Source organism: Platalea leucorodia (genome assembly GCF_965183815.1).
Source record: "Platalea leucorodia genome assembly, chromosome: 10".
Classification (NCBI taxonomy): Eukaryota; Metazoa; Chordata; class Aves; order Pelecaniformes; family Threskiornithidae; genus Platalea; species Platalea leucorodia.
In genome coordinates this window covers 8,790,875-8,809,722 of record NC_138832.1, presented here as the reverse complement: position 1 = coordinate 8,809,722, position 18,848 = coordinate 8,790,875, and the positions used below count along the sequence as shown (strand labels likewise).

The following is an 18,848-nucleotide window of genomic DNA, read 5'->3' as shown; positions in this document are numbered from 1 at the left end:
GTTGGTAGTGAGGTATGCAGGCAGAATTGTTTGGTGCAAGGCAGATAGCAGCTGCAGGGGCAGGAGGGAAGCTGATATCGGAGAGATACAAAAGGGAAAGAAAACTGAGGTAAATGGGAGAGGCCTATCTTTCTCTCCAGATATGCTGTAAATAATGCACGAGCTTAGTGAACCTACTAGCCTAGCATTACTGGAAGGAAAAAAAAAAAAAAAACCACCATACAAAATATAGCGCTGAAGAACTGGATGAAATGTAGGTAGGATATGCAGTGTCTGTTCTTGATAACTAATTCAAGAGACTATGTTCTGTATTTGTTTAGCGGAGAAAGATAGCCATTCCTATTTTACCACCATACGCGTTTTGAGTCAGTCATAGCAATATTTTTATTTCTGAACACTTACATCTTCCATTGCCTGTGAAGTACGAAGCACACCTCTCCTGCAGTCTTGCAATACATCTTCCACTGTGCTTGGTTTGGATTTTGTCATGGAATTTGTATACTTTAGAAGGCTAACTTTCAGCATAAATGACTGACAGGTTAAAGCCAACAACTGCTCTTCCTCTGTTAAACACAATGACTTTAAGAAAAGAAACAGAAGTCACTTAATTGTTTAAGGAGCACTCATGCAAATCCTGATTGTCTAGCTCTTTTTGAGGACAAAACAAAATCCACTTAATGCTGTTTGAGAATCCCCCACCAGACAGTTTTTACCTGCACCTTTCCATATAACTGCCTTATCACTTAAGTCTTTGAATGAAGGATGTATGTTCTGTGTGTATGCATGCAAAAAGGTCAATTTTTTTTAGTCATGTTTTGGAATTGGACAAGTAAGGCCAAAGACAGTTAAAAGGTTTTGGTTGGTGCAAGTGGTAGGTTTGTATTTTATATACTGCAGTGCATGTCTCTCAATCTTAAAAAAAAAAAAATAATCTAAAAATCTATTTTACTAAAAACTTAGGAATTATCAGTTAGCATCCCTGTAGCAAGCATGTAATAAAATATCGTAGCTTCTTTTAGCTTATAAAGGTACTAAATGGGTTCCAGTAGAGAGCATCCTTTAGAAAGCACATTCCCTTTCTTGAGAGGCAACATATTGGGTAGTGTAAAGCATGTTAAAATGCTTTTAAACATGCATAAGCATGCTAGTCGTCTTTCTCCCTGTCCTGAGTGACTGCGTCTTGCTGTCTGCCTTTTTGTTTGTGAGTTGTAGTGAACATCCTTTTGCAGGAACTGGTGTGACGAGGAGAAAGCACTGTACTAAGGAATTTTGTGCATAGTAATGTACCTTTCCCTTTTAAAAAAACCAAACCAACCAGTAATAATCTGAGTGATTCATTCTTCTAAAATAAATAGTTTGGTGCATTCTGAAATTGAGGTCTCTTGTAAAAATTCAAGTTAGTGCAAGAAGAAGGTGATTAAGTTTTTGAAAGAAATTTATTTTAAATGGAAGGGCAGTTCAGAAATTAACTACTACTTCATAGATACGAAAGACTGAACTCTGCTTGGCTGTCATTTTTATCATTAGTTTTCGAAGTTAGTTAAGTACTTGAACTTGTGCTTTCACCTGCTACCTGCCTTCACGGAAAGGGAGAGTCTGTGTTGCTAGATGAATTCTTAATAAAAATATTTTAACTAAGTTCTGTTTCTACAGGATTCTGCAAACTAAAACCTTGCTTTTTCATCTGAAGTGTGTTGCTGCTTCGTACTATTGACGAGATGCCAGAGGCCTTGAATGGAAACCAACATCTGTTGTTCATAGCCACTGTAGCAATTTATTTTTTCATCTTTTTATTTGGTTCTTTATTTGATCTTGGACACATTCAAAGATGTAAGCCCTTAAGACTACAGGATAAACTAGACAAAAGTAGATATGTTTGCACTAAGAGGCTTAACTCATCCTCAGTGCAAAGGTCGCTTTTATTTTAAAAATAGAAGCTTAAAATGTGGAATCAAACAGTTGAGTTGGATCTCCCTAGCTGTATTTTTGTAGTGAGATGTTCAGTAAGAAGGAAAGTGCTTTGTCAAGTCGGTGGTTCCTGCCACGTGTAATCTTTATTGGCTGCCTCCTCCCCTTTTGTGCTGTTAGTATCTGAGTTTTGCACGTGGGGTTTTTTAAAAGATTTCTTTTTTGCTGATATTTATGGAAGAATGCCTGGGCCTTGTAACCTGGCTTTGTGGCGTAGCTAAAAATATACACAAAATACTTACGTGATATCTTGAAAATGGGCATTTATTCTTTTTAAACTTTGTGAAAAACTAATACGGTGTTAAATGCTGATTGTCTCACACTGTAAAAATGGAAAAAGGTAACTAATGTTGCAGACACTTGTACAATGTTCACCCTTGCGTATTTTTCAAAAAAGCTTGCCAGAAAGAGCTATGATTTGAGCAATGGTGCAAGAATGGTGTTCTCAGCTTATTGTGAACAAGAAAAGACAAAACTTAGTGCTGTTTCCTACAGTGTTTTCATACTTCAGACAGTTGGAATCAAATGGGAAAAAGTGATTTCTGTGCCGTGTGACTTGTCTTCTGGAAATCAGTGCTTTCGGAGGGGAGAGCAGTGCGAGTCCAAGGGCCCTGTGAGAAGATTCTGGATGTCTCCAGTCTTTAGCAATTCTCTTCTTCACTTTCTGTATTTTGAATGCCTTTATCCCTGATTTTATTTAATAACGTAGGCTACAAAAAAAATCAATGGCAAGAGCAGTTGCTGCTGTTCTGAATTTTAAATGCAGATTGTTATTTAGGTAATTCACTTTTGTAGATTTAGTCTTGGAATTTTTTCTTCCTTCTTAAACTTTATTCTTACAGTGTACCACTTAATATGTAACTCTTGTGCTTCTGCCCCCCCCAAAAAACTATAGCAGTAGTAATTCAAAGGAATCTTTTGCTTTTCATTTTTCTTGCTAATCGTAGAATAGTCAGAAAACAGTTGTGTAGTAATCAATTTCAGCTGTAGGCAGCATGTTCTAGGGTTAAGATTTTAGTAAGGTGCCAAGGAAGAAGTACCTTCTTGTAATGAGACTCGATTATTGTGCCAATCAGAATCTGTGGTTGCCCATATACTTGTATTGATCTGTATACATATATATATATGTACTCTACAGAGTATTTGAAAGACAAGGTTTATTTTGATGTAAGATCTGGCATTTACAAATATCTCTGAAACTTGAGCTACTTATTACCAGATAAGTAAACCAGAGCCTTGTTTTCTTTTAAATAGCTTGTCTCCCCCCCCCCCCCCATTATTTTCTAACTAAAGGGCCAGTCTCACATTTTACCCAGTTACTGTGATTCTTTGCTTGGGCTCCTATGCAAGCTCTCCAGGAAAAGCGGCACTAGACATGTTAAATGTTTTTCTAGGCTACAAAATCAACGCTTTGGAACTCCTTAATTTTGCTTTTTAGAGATGAAGATGATCGTTGATTTGGCTGTGTTTTCAGAGATGCTTTTAAGCTCTTAAAAGTGTAAAACAGTATTTAAAAAATACAAATCTTCATAAGATGGATGTTGTTCAACGACTAATTTGACTGAAAACAAAGATCTACAGTGTGGTTAAGCTGGTGTTGCTATGCTCTGCTTATAAGTGAGAATAATGCATTAGTATTGGTCTTCATAGCATGTTAGCAGTAGAGCTGGTAGGTTTTTATTGGGGAGGAAAAAAAAGTTAAACTCTGCTTTGTGGGAAAATCTGCATCTGTTGAGCCAGAACACTTGGTGCCTTTAGCTGCTGCCAGGCGTCCTGATGGTGCGCGCGCTCGCTCGCAGGCTGGGGCCGGGGTGGGCGCCCTGGGCTGGGAACGGGGCCCGGCCTCCCGCTGCGAGGTGGGCAGCCTGCAGCCCTGGCGACTGGCGTGGCCAGCCAGATCCTCGGCGTGGCGGTCCGTGAAGAAGCGTGCGGGGTGCCGCAAGGTAGAGCGAGGCAGCGAGTGCCTCCAGTTAATCAAAAGAGCTGAAGCTGAGGTAGTTACTTTGGAATCAGTGATTCTCGAGGAAAGCTGTGACTTACTCTCCTCTGAAATAAAAAACTGACCGTAACAACGCTACTGACTCCACCCGTTTTGGGTTTTTTTTTCTGTATCAGACTTGAAGGTGAAGTTGACATTTGCTATACTAGTTAGTTGGGGTTTCTCAATTTGTGTTCTTCAGTGAGTATATGAATTTAATTGTCATCTGAAGTCTTTTTTTTATTCCCAGCAGTGCCTTGGATAGCATTTCAAATATGAATTGATTTGTTGATCAGAAGACCTCCTCTAGATTTGTTTCCTTCTTGAGATTCAAAGTCCTTGCAATACGTGTAGCACTTTGGTGCGCTGCACTTGTTCTGCGATGGGCTTTTGGTAGGAGAGGGGAGCAATGTGACGATTTTCAAAATGAGTGTGGATCATGCTGTGTAGTCTCAGCTCTGGGCTGTAAAGCTAGAGGATCATCAGTAACTCTCTTCCACTTGATTTCCAGAAATGTGCCATGAAGAATCCCTTGTGCTGATAGCACACACCCTGTAACCTCTTAGCTATTGCTTTTATTCCTTGTGACTTTTCCAACCATGCTGGGAGTAGGAAGGGGCCGGGAGGACAGAGCTGGCGGCTGATTGGCATTAAAAGCGTATTTGATAGTCTGGAGGAGCAATGGGTAAATGCAAATTTTTGACTGAAACCTCCATGTTTGAACTGTTGCCCTCTCTACAGGGTTTGTTTTAGATGCACCTATAATGGTATTTCTAAAATGACTGCGATGCTGCTGAACAGAAGCACAGAGCCTCTCGTTCTGCTTACTGTACTAGAACTGCGAATTGTATGATTACATCTGTGTTCCCTCTCCATTAAGCTATTGTCTGAAACGTAGCCTGTTCTGGTTAAACTCTCTACTGAAATATCCTAGCTTGTTGAGTGTTTCTCAGAAATCCTGCTTTTTTTAACTGGATAATGTTCTTTTATTTAAGAACGCTTTTTGGAACAGGGTGATACCATGATCTCTCTGGTATTTATACTTTCCGTTCTTCATGTGTAGTCCTTTCATCCTTGTGCAGCAAAAAGTGTGGTGAGTGTAGCTGTCAAAACACATGAAATATTGTTGACCAAAAAGCTTAAATCCAGAGCTGGATTAAAGCAGGAGCAGCAGGTAATAAATAAAAAGGTAGTGTAGGCTTTTTTTTTTTGTTTTGCTTGGCATTGATTATTACTATAATTTGATTCCAAGCATAGTTTCAGCTTTGAGCATCTCTGGCATTTCTAACAGGTGAAGGCACTGCTTCTCTGTAAATGCTGATATTAACAGAAGGCCCCAATACTTATTTTGTAACTGGAGCTTAAGAGCCTCTCTTCTGGTGTTTTCCATGGATACTATGCTTAAAGATTAATATGAGTTGTTCTTACATAAACATCTTGAATTCTTTTTGATGGAAAAGCATTTCTATATCTTGCTTAATGTTGAAGTCATCTGAAAAGGACGGTGAACCACATGGTGTAGTTCAGCTGAGCTTGTTTCTTAAGGTATGTGATTTTTTTGAGATATCATGGAAAAATACTTTTTTTTTTTTATGTCTGCCTGTCAATAACAGTTATGTATTGCACTAGAATACAGTTCTGATCTTGTTCACATTCACTAATATATGCTTTAGAAAACAAGCTGGTCCAGTCTGTTTTATAAATGAATTAGTCCTTGACTGGTGCACCTACAAGAGAGTTCAGCTTAGAAACGTGCAATTAAGGGGATCTCCTGTGCACCTCGGTTCACACTGCAGACCTGCCTTGGAGTGTAAGAACTGGATGGCTTTCAGATGAAATAAAACTGGAAGATGCACCCAGCCACTGAGTGACGAGTCCGCAGGACTGTGCTGTGGGGCAGCTATTCTGAAGTAAAACCCCTGAAATGCAGTAGCGTGGCTGCCATCTCCTTCGAAACAGCTGCCTGGTTTGTGCTGCACTGCTTGCTGGCCTAAAGGTAGCCGGTGCGTGACACCTTCTTCCTTGCACTAAAGCTGTCTCCAGTTGTGTAGGAAAAAATAATTCGGGTGACAGGGAGAGAGACTCTGTGTTTGTTATCAAAGTACATAGTCTGTCCCAGAGCTGGAGAAAAAAGGAAGAATTGTGGTGCCTGGAAAAGGATGGAGATGATGGAGGACAAGCAAAGTGACAGCTTTCTGGTAAAAATCTGGTGTCAAAATGTCTCAGCTGTGTGGGATTAAAGGAATCATCGACTCCAGTCTTTTTTTCTAAAGATGTATTCTTTCTAAAGATCTATTAAAGCAGTTTATGCTTCTCTGTTCTCTTGGAGACAATTTAACTATATTAAACTTCTGTGACTATTTTTATTTGACTGGGACTTAACCAAGTGTTTTTAAAAAAATAAAATTTTTAAAAAGTCCACTCTGGATTTAAAGAAGCACTTGACCACTACGTTTCAGTTGAAGTGTCCTACAAAACCAGCAGAAATAACTTGACAGGAAGAAACAATTTGCTTACTATTCATAACGCTTTAGCCCTAAAAGGCTAACCTGTTGCTCGCTAGCTCTAATGTAAGGAGGACCAAGTGACAGATGCTCTTGTAGACTCTTCACTGTACTTGAATGCTCTGTGGGCTTGTTAAGGAAGTAGTTTAAACCTGTGAATTTACTATCCATTAAAATAATCCTCAAATGAGAACTGAAAAGGTGGATTTTGTTAGGCTGGTCTCATAGTAAACAGCAGCGTATACCTGCTTGAGTGACCAGGGCTTGTTTCTCTTGTGCCTGCAGTAGGGTCATGTCTTAAGTTTTACCCTGAAACTCTGTTCCCTGTTCTGCTTTGCAAAACCAGATTTCCATGTGAAAAGCTGAAGATAGGCTCCCCTGGCTTGCTAACCAAGATGTATTTGTCTTTTCATCCATCCTTGCCCTAGAATCTTCCTTCGTTACAGCAAAGGATAGGGGTAGCAGCTGTCTGTGTTTCAAACTCTTATCTAAGGCAAGGGGAGACTGGAAGAGTGGGGAATAAAACTAGTAATATAAATGATTTACTGTGTGCTGGAGAGCCTAACACAGTGATAGCAATTGCACACAGCTGGCTTGGTCCCATCGAACCTTCCTCCTCTTCCCACAAGCTTTGCTCCAGACCAGTAAGATCTGCTGATGTACCTCCACCAGCACCAGTCCTCCAAATCCAGGACAGTACAGCTTGGATCCAAGCTGGCTCGTTGCGTTCAGCACTACAGGCCTGTGTGCCAGTATCATTCTGTGCCGGAGGTATGCTAATCTCATATCTAAGAGGTGGGTGTTGTGATGCTGTCCTGTGCCAAGAACAAAAAAGAATTGATCTTGTGAGTTTCTGTACCAAGGGCTGTTTGATGCTGTGCAGTGACAGGACTGGTATATTGCCTAAAAGTAACTAGAGAGCACAGGTATTGAAACGAGAGAAGAGTTATTCTGCAGCCAGGGTACGGGCGGAACCTGAGAGCTCTGTTGCCTCAAAAATGGCATTCATAAGCGTGTGGAGGGGAGTCAATGTCTGTGTCTGTTAGAGCGGTTCCTTCTGCCCCATTTGGACAGTGCAGACAAACATTTGAGAGGGTGACATTAGTAGGTGACGTAGGTTGTGTGATGTTGACTTACTTTAGGACTTTTAAATGTTAAATAAAACCGTACACAATGTTTATAGCGTAGTCAGTACCTTTCTTCTACGGTGCACTATTTCTAACTAGTAAATCTCTGAACATCAAATAAAAACCATGGGGGTAGTATCGGCATTGACTGTTTTGTACCAACAAGCAACATAACCCTGTCCTTTATGGGGAAGGGAGACACATGGCACCAGGACCTCTTTTCCTTTCCCCCTTTGCTAAGTTTTGTCATAGTGAAACTGAGATGACCAAGAAAATCTTTGTGTTTGCTAGAACTCCTGTTCCAAAGTTGCTGAAGCTGGGGCAGGGAGGCTCTGGGTGACGTAGGGTATTCCCTGCTGCAGAACCCACGGAGCAGTGCTGGGGCTGTGTTCAGGAGATTACAAAGAGGTGAAGATACTTTGGCATTTGAGAGCGGCCTCTGGCACTATACGGGGTCCAAAAAAAAATACTTCAGTTCCCTAGAAAAGAAACATCTGCTCGATTCTCACACAGACATGAACAGGTTTGAGTGGTGATCACATGTACAGGTACCAGTGAACAGAAAGGTGACTTAAAAATTAACCATTCTGATGATGTGGAAGGCAAAATGCTCTGCTGATTTCACTGTCTTCACACAGTACTTGCAAATTCCACAGCAGGAGCAGTTTCAGATTTCAACAGCTGGATTTTTTCCTTACCTTATTTTTTCCAAATGGATGTCACTGACAACCTAGCGTGCCACAGGCATGTTATCCTGAACTAATCTCTGTTTTCCTAGGATGGGTGCATTTAATAATAGCTTGAATTATTGAGAAACTTAAATACTTTAAACAAGTTGTAATATCTAAAATCCAATTCTTTCTGCGGAAACATTAGTAGAACTCTAAAAATCTGTATGTTTAAATAAATATTGAGTACTTACTGTAACACAGACTGTTGTGATTGGCATGCTAGATTGCAAATTCTCTTCTTACTTGGAAGATTATTTTTAGTAATGTTATAATTTTTGAATTAGATCTGAAAGCAATCCAGTGAACAATAAACTGTACGGTTCTGTCTTTTGGCATTGCCTGTAGAAACACTAAAGATGAAGACTTGCAGCCTCAAAGGCACCAGCTCCCTGGGTTTCGTGGAGCTGGTGAAATCGAGAGACTGCTTGGGACCTGGAATTCTTGTGCTCTAGTGCCCAGCCTCTGGGTCTGCCCCACAGGCTGACCAAAACGTGGTAAGAAATAGTTGGAAACAACCGTGGTACCCAAAAATATTGTGGTGGTTTTTTTTTTAAAAAAACCAACCAACCAACCAACCAAACAAAAAAAAACAACAACAAAAACCAAACCCTCAACCAACCAAACTACAATAAAACCAGTAAATATGTCAGTTGAGCTAGTGTAGCTGAGAACACAACACGTATGTGTTAGACATATTCAAAGCTTGGTAATGTTTTACTTGTACTTTGATATTGTGCTCTTTTGTGTGATAAGGGTGGTGGCTTTCCCCGCGCCCCCAAAGCATTTGGTACGATTCTTTCCTGCCTCTTGCAACCAAAATCTACTTCTGTTGTTTCTCCGGTGTCTTGGAGGTCTTTTTAAGCTACTGATTCTGAATGAGGCTTTCTTTTGCTGCTCAACTCTATTCCTTCTGATATTCAGTTAGTCCTGGTTGGGGTAAAGAAAACCTTTTCTTTTTCACTAGGTTTTTCACATTGACGTTTGTCTGAATTCTAGATAATCTGGGCCTATCTACTGCTGAAAAAAGCAATTTTGACCTTACCTGCTTCTCGAAGCAGCCAAAATGCTTCAATAGCTGTGTGGTGAAATAGAGCACAGGGCATGGATTTGTCTGAAAACTAAGTCACCAGAAAAAAATGTTACTTTTTAAGTATGTTATTTTTTCAGTATGATTTGCTTGCAAAGGCCGAAGCCAGGAGCTGGAAGGTGGTATGCTGCTTCCAAATCGCAGGGTTTCGTAGGATGGTATCCAAAGCTTGCAGTTGTCAACGCAGAAGGCTAAATGACACTGCATTTTTGCCTGTTCTTGGCATAAGCAAACAGGATGAGAATTTTTGCTTATAGTACTTGGGTTTTTTCCTAGCTATCTTTAAAAGTCTTTTGGTACGTGTATACAGGCTAGAATTATTTGTTCATATAAATTATCAAAGGAGAAGCTAGTAAAATAGTGGCAAGACAAAGCTGCTCAGATTGCTATTAATAAATTCTGGGCATAAAAGGGTCTAAGTAGGAATGTAATATTGAAGGTGATGAGAAATTACAATGTTTGAATTGGTTCATAAACAACTAAAATAATTAATGTTTAGTTCTGACTTCATAATTACTGACCTGTAGAGGATACAAAGTTTTTGTGGAATATGTTTGTGTTTGGTCCTCTAAGGCTGTGGGGTTTTGGTTGGTTTTTTTGCTTGGTGGGGTTTTTTTTTGGTCATTAGTGTTTCTGCTGGCAAATGGAAGTAGTGCTACATGAAAGCAGTGCTTTTTTCTAAACAGCATTAGTGGCAGTATTTTGAATTTAGGAAGGATTATTATTTAATCACTTTAAAGTGCTTTGTTGAACTCATTATGCGTATGCTCTGTATTACGTACTTGACTCTTTATTTTGCTCTAAGAATGATCCTACTGTATATGTGGAGAGAATATACAGAGTTCTTTGGGGCTTTAGTTTCTGTCCCTGAAACACATGTTTAATTATATACATTGGCTACAGTCTTTCTGGAAAAAACATTTTACAGAAGTAGACCTTGTCATTAATTTTGGTGTTTTTGATTCAAAAAGCTCGTTTGAGGATAAGCTAGAGAATATAGTACACTAACGAATCAGACCTTTATTTAAAACTGGGTGTGGAATTATGAAATCTTGCATTTGCTGCCCTTGTTCACTTAATAAGAAGTTCTTCAGTATTACTCTGTTTACGTAAAAGGTGCAGGTCTCCTCAGCTTTATTTTTAAAGATCCTGTGAGAGGCTGGAAGATGAAAAATAATTTTCTTTGAAGGCAAACCAGTGGTGATGAGCTGCCCCTTGTACCTTCAGCTTTCTTGGGTATGCCCAGGAAAAATAGCAGCATATTTTGCAGGCAGTTGACCACACAGCAGCTAGATCAAACACGGTAGGAGTTAGAAGCCAAGCAAATGTTTTCAGAAAAGGAAAATAGCAGAATCTCCAACTATCATTGAAGATTGTTACTATTTATTTTACAAAGAAATACTCTTAAATTCATTAGAGTTCGAATCAAGAGTTGTAGGCTAGGAATAGTGTTTCCTTTGTAAATGTTTTATTCCCCCCCATGTGCTTTTGCAACACAGTAACTCAAACAGCAGTCTTTGCTGGAAAACACTTTTTGAACTGCCAAGAAGCCGGGCTCATCTGCTAGGTGTTTTTAGCAGACAAAATGAAGCAGTTTCACCTACATCTTAAGGGTTCATAAATTCATGCAAAAAGATTTTTGTAATTGTTCACTTTAAATTGTTTTAAGGGAAACTTTTTTAGGAGAACACAAACCATCTTGTTGGGATTTGGTGTTCTTTTACTCTGAAAAAAAGCTCATTAACTAAGTCACTTTTTACTCCAAAGCAGTGACCCTGTGTTTGTGCTTTATTCCTGGCTGGGGCTGAGGGCAGGTGTGGGGAGCTGCTCCTCTGAGCTGAGGAGGTGCTGTGTTTTGTTAAGCTGCGGTTGTGAGGGGGTGTTGATGGTGTTTTATTGAGAATTACCCAGCTGATGGAACTACACTGTTCCTTTGAGCTTCAAGTGCAGTTTAATGATAAAGCTGGGCCAGTCCCGCTGAAAGTCTGTTCGTTCTTTGCCTGACTGCAGAGTTTTCTCTCTTGTCTCCCTTGCACTAATCTAAAGCTTGAAGAACTGGTTCAGAGAGCTAAACTTGGCCAAAAATTGTTTTTGTTGAATCTCCTTATGATAATTCCTCATTCTGAAAAGAAGCCCTCCTAGCTTAGGCCTGAGAACTCAGCGGAGACATTGATCGTCTCATGTCCTTCCTTTCTACTCCATTCTTGTATTTGTTGATGGCTCTAAACTTGTCAATCCTACGACCGTCTACGCAGCCCACAGTGCATACTAGAGATTGGCAGTGGGACAGAGCTGTTTAAAAAGTACAGGAAAATCCTGTCCTTTCGGGTTCTTGCACAGCATGACACAGTCAGCAAGTGATTGCTGCTGAGCCCAGTGCACCTGGGAGGAGAGGACCTACTCCGAGGTTGTCCCAGCTAAAGTCAGACTGTCTGAAATTATTCTCCGCACGGCTGCGTAACTAGGATTCCTTGTGGAGCACGGGCACGTCTCTGGTGCCAGATGATAGTGAGCCTGGGTGAATAACTGCTTACTGCAAGAATGGTTTGGAGAGTAAGATGTGATAGCGAGGCCGATAATTCTGTGAATATCTGGGATTTTCAAGCTTTGCTTGTTTTAGTTGAGGCAGCTTAAATCCTACACCGATTCCCTGTGAGCTGGAGTTTTCTAAACTAGCTTCTGAACTGCAGCATATCACTTTTTAAGAGAAGAGTATGTGAATCACAACTGGTGCTGATGTGTGTTAGCCCTGCTTACCATAGGATCCAGAGTGCTTGGTAGGACTGAGCCATCCTCATCAGGTTTTGCTGTTCCTTTGAATGTTCTGCAGGCTTTGTCAGCAATAACAGCTTTTTTCGTGACCTCCAAAATTTCAGGCTGTGATACTGAAACTCTCTAAACAGTGATTTGGTTCAGTGTTACATGGAGTGTTTGCAGCTGCTCCATAGCAAGTTTTATGTTGGGAAGTAAGGGCAGAAGAGTGTAGTTAGAGGGCTGGGAGTTGAAATACCAAGGTAGGGGAAAGGCACGGGATTTGTAATGCAGATGTGACAGAGGGTGCTTGATAGTACATTAAAAGGCATGAACTGAGCCTGGCAGGCTGGGGTGGGAGGAAGTACAAGAAAAATTGAAAGGTTGAGCAAGAGTCATGTGATATTAAAAATAGCTGTTTATGTTTTTTTTTTTTTTTTTAAATCTTCCTTCTACTAAATTGATACGCATGCTTGCTCCCTACTTGGGGAAACTGTGGGAAGGGGAGAATGCGACTAGGGAGCAGAGACGGCAGTCACTGTTACTATTGCTTCTTTATCTTCCTTCTTTTTAACTGTCAGTGTTAGATTTTTAACTCCTGCATTAGTATACTTTGCAAATGCATCCTTTCTTTCCTTCCAGCCTCGATTCATGGAGGAAAGAATGAAAGGGGGATGGGTATATGTTAGAAGAAGCAGGAATATTATGCTGCTTGTATCTTTGTTTTATCATTTCTATTACTTTGGCAGCTGCATTTCTGATTTCAAACTTTGACGGTTTCTTCTAATAAAAGATATTCATATGCTTAATCCAAATACTTCTATTAATTGCATCACCTCCACAGCAGTTTTCACGGTAAGAGCTGGGTATTTGGAAAGTTTTTCAAATGCTTGACAGTGCGTGTGTTTTGTGAGTCTCCCATTGTAGGCTTAACTGTATGTTTCACATTGAGTTGTGCATACATGGATTAGGTGTGTGTAGCATGTAAATGATGCAGCATTTCCATTAATCAGGAATATAATGTAATTTTTGGTGGGAAGGGAGATAAAAAACAACTTGCAGTTGATTGTAGTTTGTTGCTAAAATAACTAATAAGCTTTTTTGTTTTATGTAATAGGCTGGATGGAAGGAAAACCACGCAACGTTTATGAATGAACTGAAAAATCTTCAGGCTTCAGGACTAACAACCCTTGGTCAGGCACTCAGGTCATCATTTGACTTGTTAAATCTCAATAGATTAGTGTCTGGAATAGACAACTATGGACAGGTAACAAATCTGTTTAGTGTCTTCTGTCTTCTTTATTTTTCTGTGTTTTTTTAAATTATAGTGGGGGAGGGATTTTGGTGGTTCAGGTTTGGTTTTGCATTTTACTTTTTTTTAATGTTGGATAGCTGTGTGTTAAAACTTGAACTGTGAACTATTTTTTTCCTTTTTTTTTTTTTTTTTTTTAATTACATCTACTGAACATACCCTGGAATATACTAGCACTTTTTTCCTCATTGAACTACAAAGAAAGCAGTAGTATAAATGATCCTGACTGTAGGTACACAATTGCTGTATGGGACTATGTACACTGGATGGCAGTGAATCTGCTTTGCAGTCCTATGTTATTTGTACTTAATGTCCTGACTTCTCCTCTCTCACATTTTTAAGAGTACAGTTAAAAGTACTCTGGTTTTTGCCCCACTGTCATCATGAAATTGTGAGTTCTCTGTATTGTTACCGATTTGTATACTGCTTTTGTGGGCTAGAGGGGTTTTGTACTATCGCTGGAGGAAAGACTAGTAATTCCAAAAATCTTTAGGGGGGGTGTGTGAGTGCACAGAGTAGCACATCTTGCGTAGTTCTATATGGCTCCACACCTATTGAAAGAAAATTACAGGCTTATTTTGAAAGATTGCTCATCTTACTGTTTATTTTATAATGAAAAAAATATAAGCCTATAACTGAGTGTTAAGGTTACTCTTAGCATTCCTGTGCTTTTCTCTCTAGGGAAGGAATCCATTCTTTTTGGAGCCATCTATTTTGATTACCATCACAGACGGAAACAAACTGACAAATACGGCTGGAGTTCAAGAGGAGGTAAACTTGCATTAAATTCTTTCAAGTTATGATCTTGCAAGGTGGTGCTATGCTGAAATTAATATGAATTTGTTTTTTCCTGCTAATAGTACTTCTGCTTCATCAACTTGTTTTATAATAGTGAACAGAAACTAGGTATGCCGTCATTGCCCAGCCCCTAAATTCATAGTTCACAGGGTATCCAGACTATAACTTCAGATAAATTAGTGGACAGGAGAAAAAGGGGGTCCTTTACAGAGTAATGAGTAAATTTGAGTATTGGTTTGTCAAATACTTGAAAATTTTCTTAAATCTTTCCTTACCAGCTTCATCTTCCTTTGAATTCTCCTTTGCCTGGAAGTGAACTAACCAAAGAACCATTTCGTTGGGATCAAAGGCTGTTTGCTCTAGTGCTGCGTTTGCCAGGAGCTGCATCTGCTGAACCAGAGCAGCTTGGGAGTGTGCCTACTGATGAATCTGCTATCACACAGATGTGTGAAGTTACAGGAGGTAACTGGATGTTCCTTTGCTTTGGTTCACATTTGGTATTTGCCTTAAAGTATTTCTTTTCCTTTGATTCAACTTCACCCCTTGCTGTTTTCTGCATCTGAATTACTCAGTGTCCATGTGAATCTGTGTGGTGTTTTTTGAGCTTGGTTTCCAGTAGCACAGGAGAACTTTGAAATAAAACTATATGCCTAGTTCAGACCGTCTAGATGCGAGAGAATTTTCTTAATGTACCAGTCGGAGGGACTGGAAAACTTCTTAGGTTGTCCTTCCAGAGGCTGGCTTTGCTCAGTCACGAGATTTGTTATTTAAATGTTGAATTGAGTGGGACAGGTATTATTGAGATGTTAATTCTGCTGCAGGGCTAATAAGCTAAATTTAATCTTAAAAGAATTAATTCTGGAGCCTCTTTCTTGAGATGTGCATCAGAATTTTTTTTAATTGGTGCTTGAAAAAAATGTTGTGTGGGAGGGGAAAGTTTGGGATTGTATAGGAGTTGGTAAGGTTTGGGTAGACAAAAGTGGACAGATTACATAGACTTGGTGAAATTAGACGTTCTTAAGGGCATTTATAAACTTGGCCTTGGACCAGCCTGATTTAGCCTTAATGGCCTCTTTTACTAATGAGTAAAAGCTCAGCAGGTTGGTTGTTTCGTTGTTGTGGTTTTTTTTTTTTTTTTTAAATTTTTCTCCCCCCCCCCCCCCCCCCCCCCCCGGTTGTATTGCATTTGAAAAGTATTTTGCCTTTTACATAAACTTGTACAAAGTTTGTTGCTGTTATTTTGGATAAAATTGAAAGCCTTGGCAGTGTGACTTACGTTATAAAACATCTTCCTTAATTAAGATTACTTAAAACTTGCTTTCATATTTTCCCTGCGTAACTTATCTCTTGCATAGGTCGTTCTTACTGCGTTCGGACACAAAGAATGTTGAATCAGTGTTTAGAATCTCTAGTTCAAAAAGTCCAAAGTGGAGTTGTTATTAACTTCGAAAAGTCAGGACCAGATCCAGCTCCTATTGGAGAAGGTATAGTAACTGTTTATTTTTTTTCCCCCTAATGTTCAAGAAGAAATGTTTTGTATGCATGCAAATGTCCTTAAGTGTCTTCAGTGTCCTTCCTACCTAGCTTTTCACTGTAGTGTTCAGGATGCATCGAATGCCTAATACAGTCTAAAAAAGCGATTAAGCTATAAAGCTTTTGTGCTTCAGTGATAGAGCTCTGGTATCTCTTTAAATACCCCAACTCATAATGGACGTGTTGTTCATAGCTTTTGAGTAGTTTTATGTTTATTTAGGTTTAGTCTTGTCTTTGTTATATTTTTATAAGTGTTAGTTTGATCCTTGATAAGTTAAATGGTGCCATATGTTTGCACATATTTGTATGGACAATCCACCTGCTTGCTAGCTCTCCTCTTGGGGGCTGAGGGAAGTGAATGTTTGCAGGAAGTAGTAAAGTTTGAATTGCAGAGTTGTCAAAACTTGTTTTTAAAATAATTAAATCCAGGACTAGTGTGTTTAAGCACTTAAACATCTCTAAACCTCAATGCTTGTCTGTATGTTTTCATTCTGCTAATTGATCACAACACAGTAAGTTTCAGTTGCATGTTCTTAGCTGCAAGTGAAAAACTGTGCAAAGAACAAGGAATTATTTTGCCAGCTGAAAGTAAAGTGCATAACAGGGAAGAGGAAAATGCACTCCTAATGTGGAGCGGTTTCAGATTTGCAGAAATTCATGGCTGAAAGGAAGGATATAGAGCTGCCTAGTTCATGTTTAGGAAATGAGGATGTTCCTGGAATGTCAGAAACATAATAGCTTCTGGGATCCCCTGAGCATCATAGCATAGCTAGCTTTATTCCTGCTTTCATTTTTGAATCACCTTTTTCTTGCTGTATATATATATTTTTTTTTCTCCTTTTGCTTATTTAAATGCCATTTTATTGGAAGGCTTTCCTATAACACTGTGCAGGAGAGCACCTCAGCAAATTCCTGTGTCTCTGTTGGCCCAGATGTTCTCCTATGTGGCAAAAAAGCTGGTGAAATTTTCTCTTTATCACGCTTAAATGGTGGTGCACTGCGGACATGAATGTACAAAAATATCGAGACTTTCCCTTTTTACATGAATTGAGAAGGTCCTTAACTAGAGGGAAATTTGATGGGATTTAACAATGCTAGAATAATCACTGTGTATATAATGCAGAGAAACCAAACTGATACGTATCTGAAAGGTGTTTTGCATAGTATCATTGGCCAGCTATCTAAAGCAGGGAAAATTAGTGTAAAATATCTTTACAATGAAGAAGAGTCTTTAAATGGTTGATCTCTGCTGCGACGTTTGCTTTGAAGAGCAGTCTTCGAAAACTAATGCTGAGATTCTGTACTGCTACAAACTTCTTTGTCCTCAGTGTGAAGGGGAGTCTGTGCTAGTTCACTGCACTGGACCGGCAGAAAACACTGGTCTTTCCAGTAGAGAGTGGGATTCAAGTGATCTGTGAATTCTTACTAATTAAAAACGTGACAAAAGCTGCTCCTGAAAGATGCATCTGACTTTTCCGTGAAACTTTCCTCCACTTCCAGTTTCCATGAGTGGCAGCATCAGTCAGAGTTTTGCATCCCACGTAGAAAGACTGTAAATGCAAATCACCAGTCTTTACAGGTGCAGCAGAGCTAAAACAGATAGGCTTGCTGTTGCCAATCAGATCTATGTCAAAGTACTAAGCTTAAGCAAAGAGCATTTTCTGTAATATGTGAGTATGCCTTGCTGCGTTAATAATCTAATATCTGTGCCACAGGAGCAAAAGGGTAGATGTGGGCAAATGTTATCATTGCTGCTCAGATGGTGCTGTTCTATGTTTTGATGTATAGGTTTTTTTCAACCACTGATGTAAACATCTGTATGTCTTTGAAACAATTGTAATGAAACACCTTATTGATTGCTAATACAGAACTTTTGCTGGGAGACAAATGCATGCATGTAGCTTTTTATTTTCTTTTTTTTTGTTGTTATTTTGCTTTGTTTAAATTTTAGATGGACTTGTTGATTCATCCCGGCCCATCAATTCATTTGCTTCCCAACCGTGGCATAGTTGTCATAAACTCATTTATGTACGGCCTAACCCTAAAACTGGTGTTCCTGTTGGGCATTGGCCAATCCCAGAATCTTTTTGGCCTGATCAGAATTCACCAACACTGGTAAGTAAAATAAGAACTGAAAAAAGAATTCTGCACCTAATGAAACAGACTGAAAATGAATAATAAAGTAGGGTTTTGTTGGTTTTGGTGGGTTTTTTTGTTTGTTTGTTTGTTTTTAATTTTATCTGTTTACTAATATGATCTGACTTTGCTTTAAAAGGGTAGTTAAAACTATTTTTAACACAGAATGGTATAATCTAATGTAGATACTGTATGCTGTGATGGTTTTTGCATCTGGAAAGTTTACTTCCATGTATATGGTTAGTTAATTGGGTAAATGGTTTTTAAAAGATCATAGAATTTAACTATAAATTACTTCACATACCACAAATCGTAGTGAACCTATTAAATTTTAATCAACGTTTTATAAAATGCATTTATATGGAAAAGGGAGTATTTGTTTTTGATAGAAGATCAACCGTGTTTTCTCTGCTTAGTATTACTTCATGTATGGACTCTTCTTTCATTAGCAGGAGGAATTAAAACTGAAACAGAGGAATAACCCCATTCAGAAAATGAGGGGAAAACCAGCATTCATTTCTCCTTTTCTTACTGAAATGATCATACATTTGGCATGTCTTACTAGCCTTTCCAAACATCTCTCTTTTGTTAGGCATGTTCTGTTTCTGTACTTTGCAAGTCCTCAAGGTACTGTTTTTCCCCCCCTACGATTCAAGAGGAAAAGTCAGACTTGGCAGGGAATATCTTGAGATCCTTTGAGAAGTGAGCACAGTTTCACATCTGTAATTCTGTGAACATGAAGCTGGGAAGCAGAGTTGACTTTTTTTTTTTCTTTAAGCCTGTCTGTGATACTATAGGTTGATTGGCATGGAAGCTTTTAAATATCAAGATAAATAGTTGACTACAATGATGTTTTTCTCTTGGTGGGAAGAATGTATGTACGTGTGTGTGTGGCTTTTTTTTTTTAAAGTTAGAGAATTACT

At 39.1% G+C, this 18,848-nt stretch overlaps 1 protein-coding gene across 9 annotated transcripts in view; it reads left to right on the top strand.

Annotated features, from left to right (window-relative positions):
* LOC309595943 (integrator complex subunit 6-like) overlaps window positions 1–18,848 on the top strand; it is a 42,659-nt gene that overhangs the window by 6,307 nt on the left and 17,504 nt on the right. For 6 of the 9 annotated variants that reach the window (XR_014229411.1, XR_014229412.1, XM_082323534.1 and 3 more), the window contains exons 3-7: window positions 13,264–13,413; window positions 14,140–14,229; window positions 14,535–14,718; window positions 15,612–15,740; window positions 17,741–17,904. Coding sequence is in view for 7 of the 9 variants with exons in the window: in XM_082323534.1 (XP_082179660.1) it covers window positions 13,264–13,413; window positions 14,140–14,229; window positions 14,535–14,718; window positions 15,612–15,740; window positions 17,741–17,904 (717 nt within the window). In the remaining 2 variants the exon portion in view is untranslated. Of the gene's footprint in view, window positions 1–6,451; window positions 7,222–8,612; window positions 8,803–12,664; window positions 13,002–13,263; window positions 13,414–14,139; window positions 14,230–14,534; window positions 14,719–15,611; window positions 15,741–17,740; window positions 17,905–18,848 lie in introns of those variants that run through there. The other 3 variants (XM_082323533.1, XM_082323536.1, XM_082323535.1) reach the window with 3 other exon arrangements.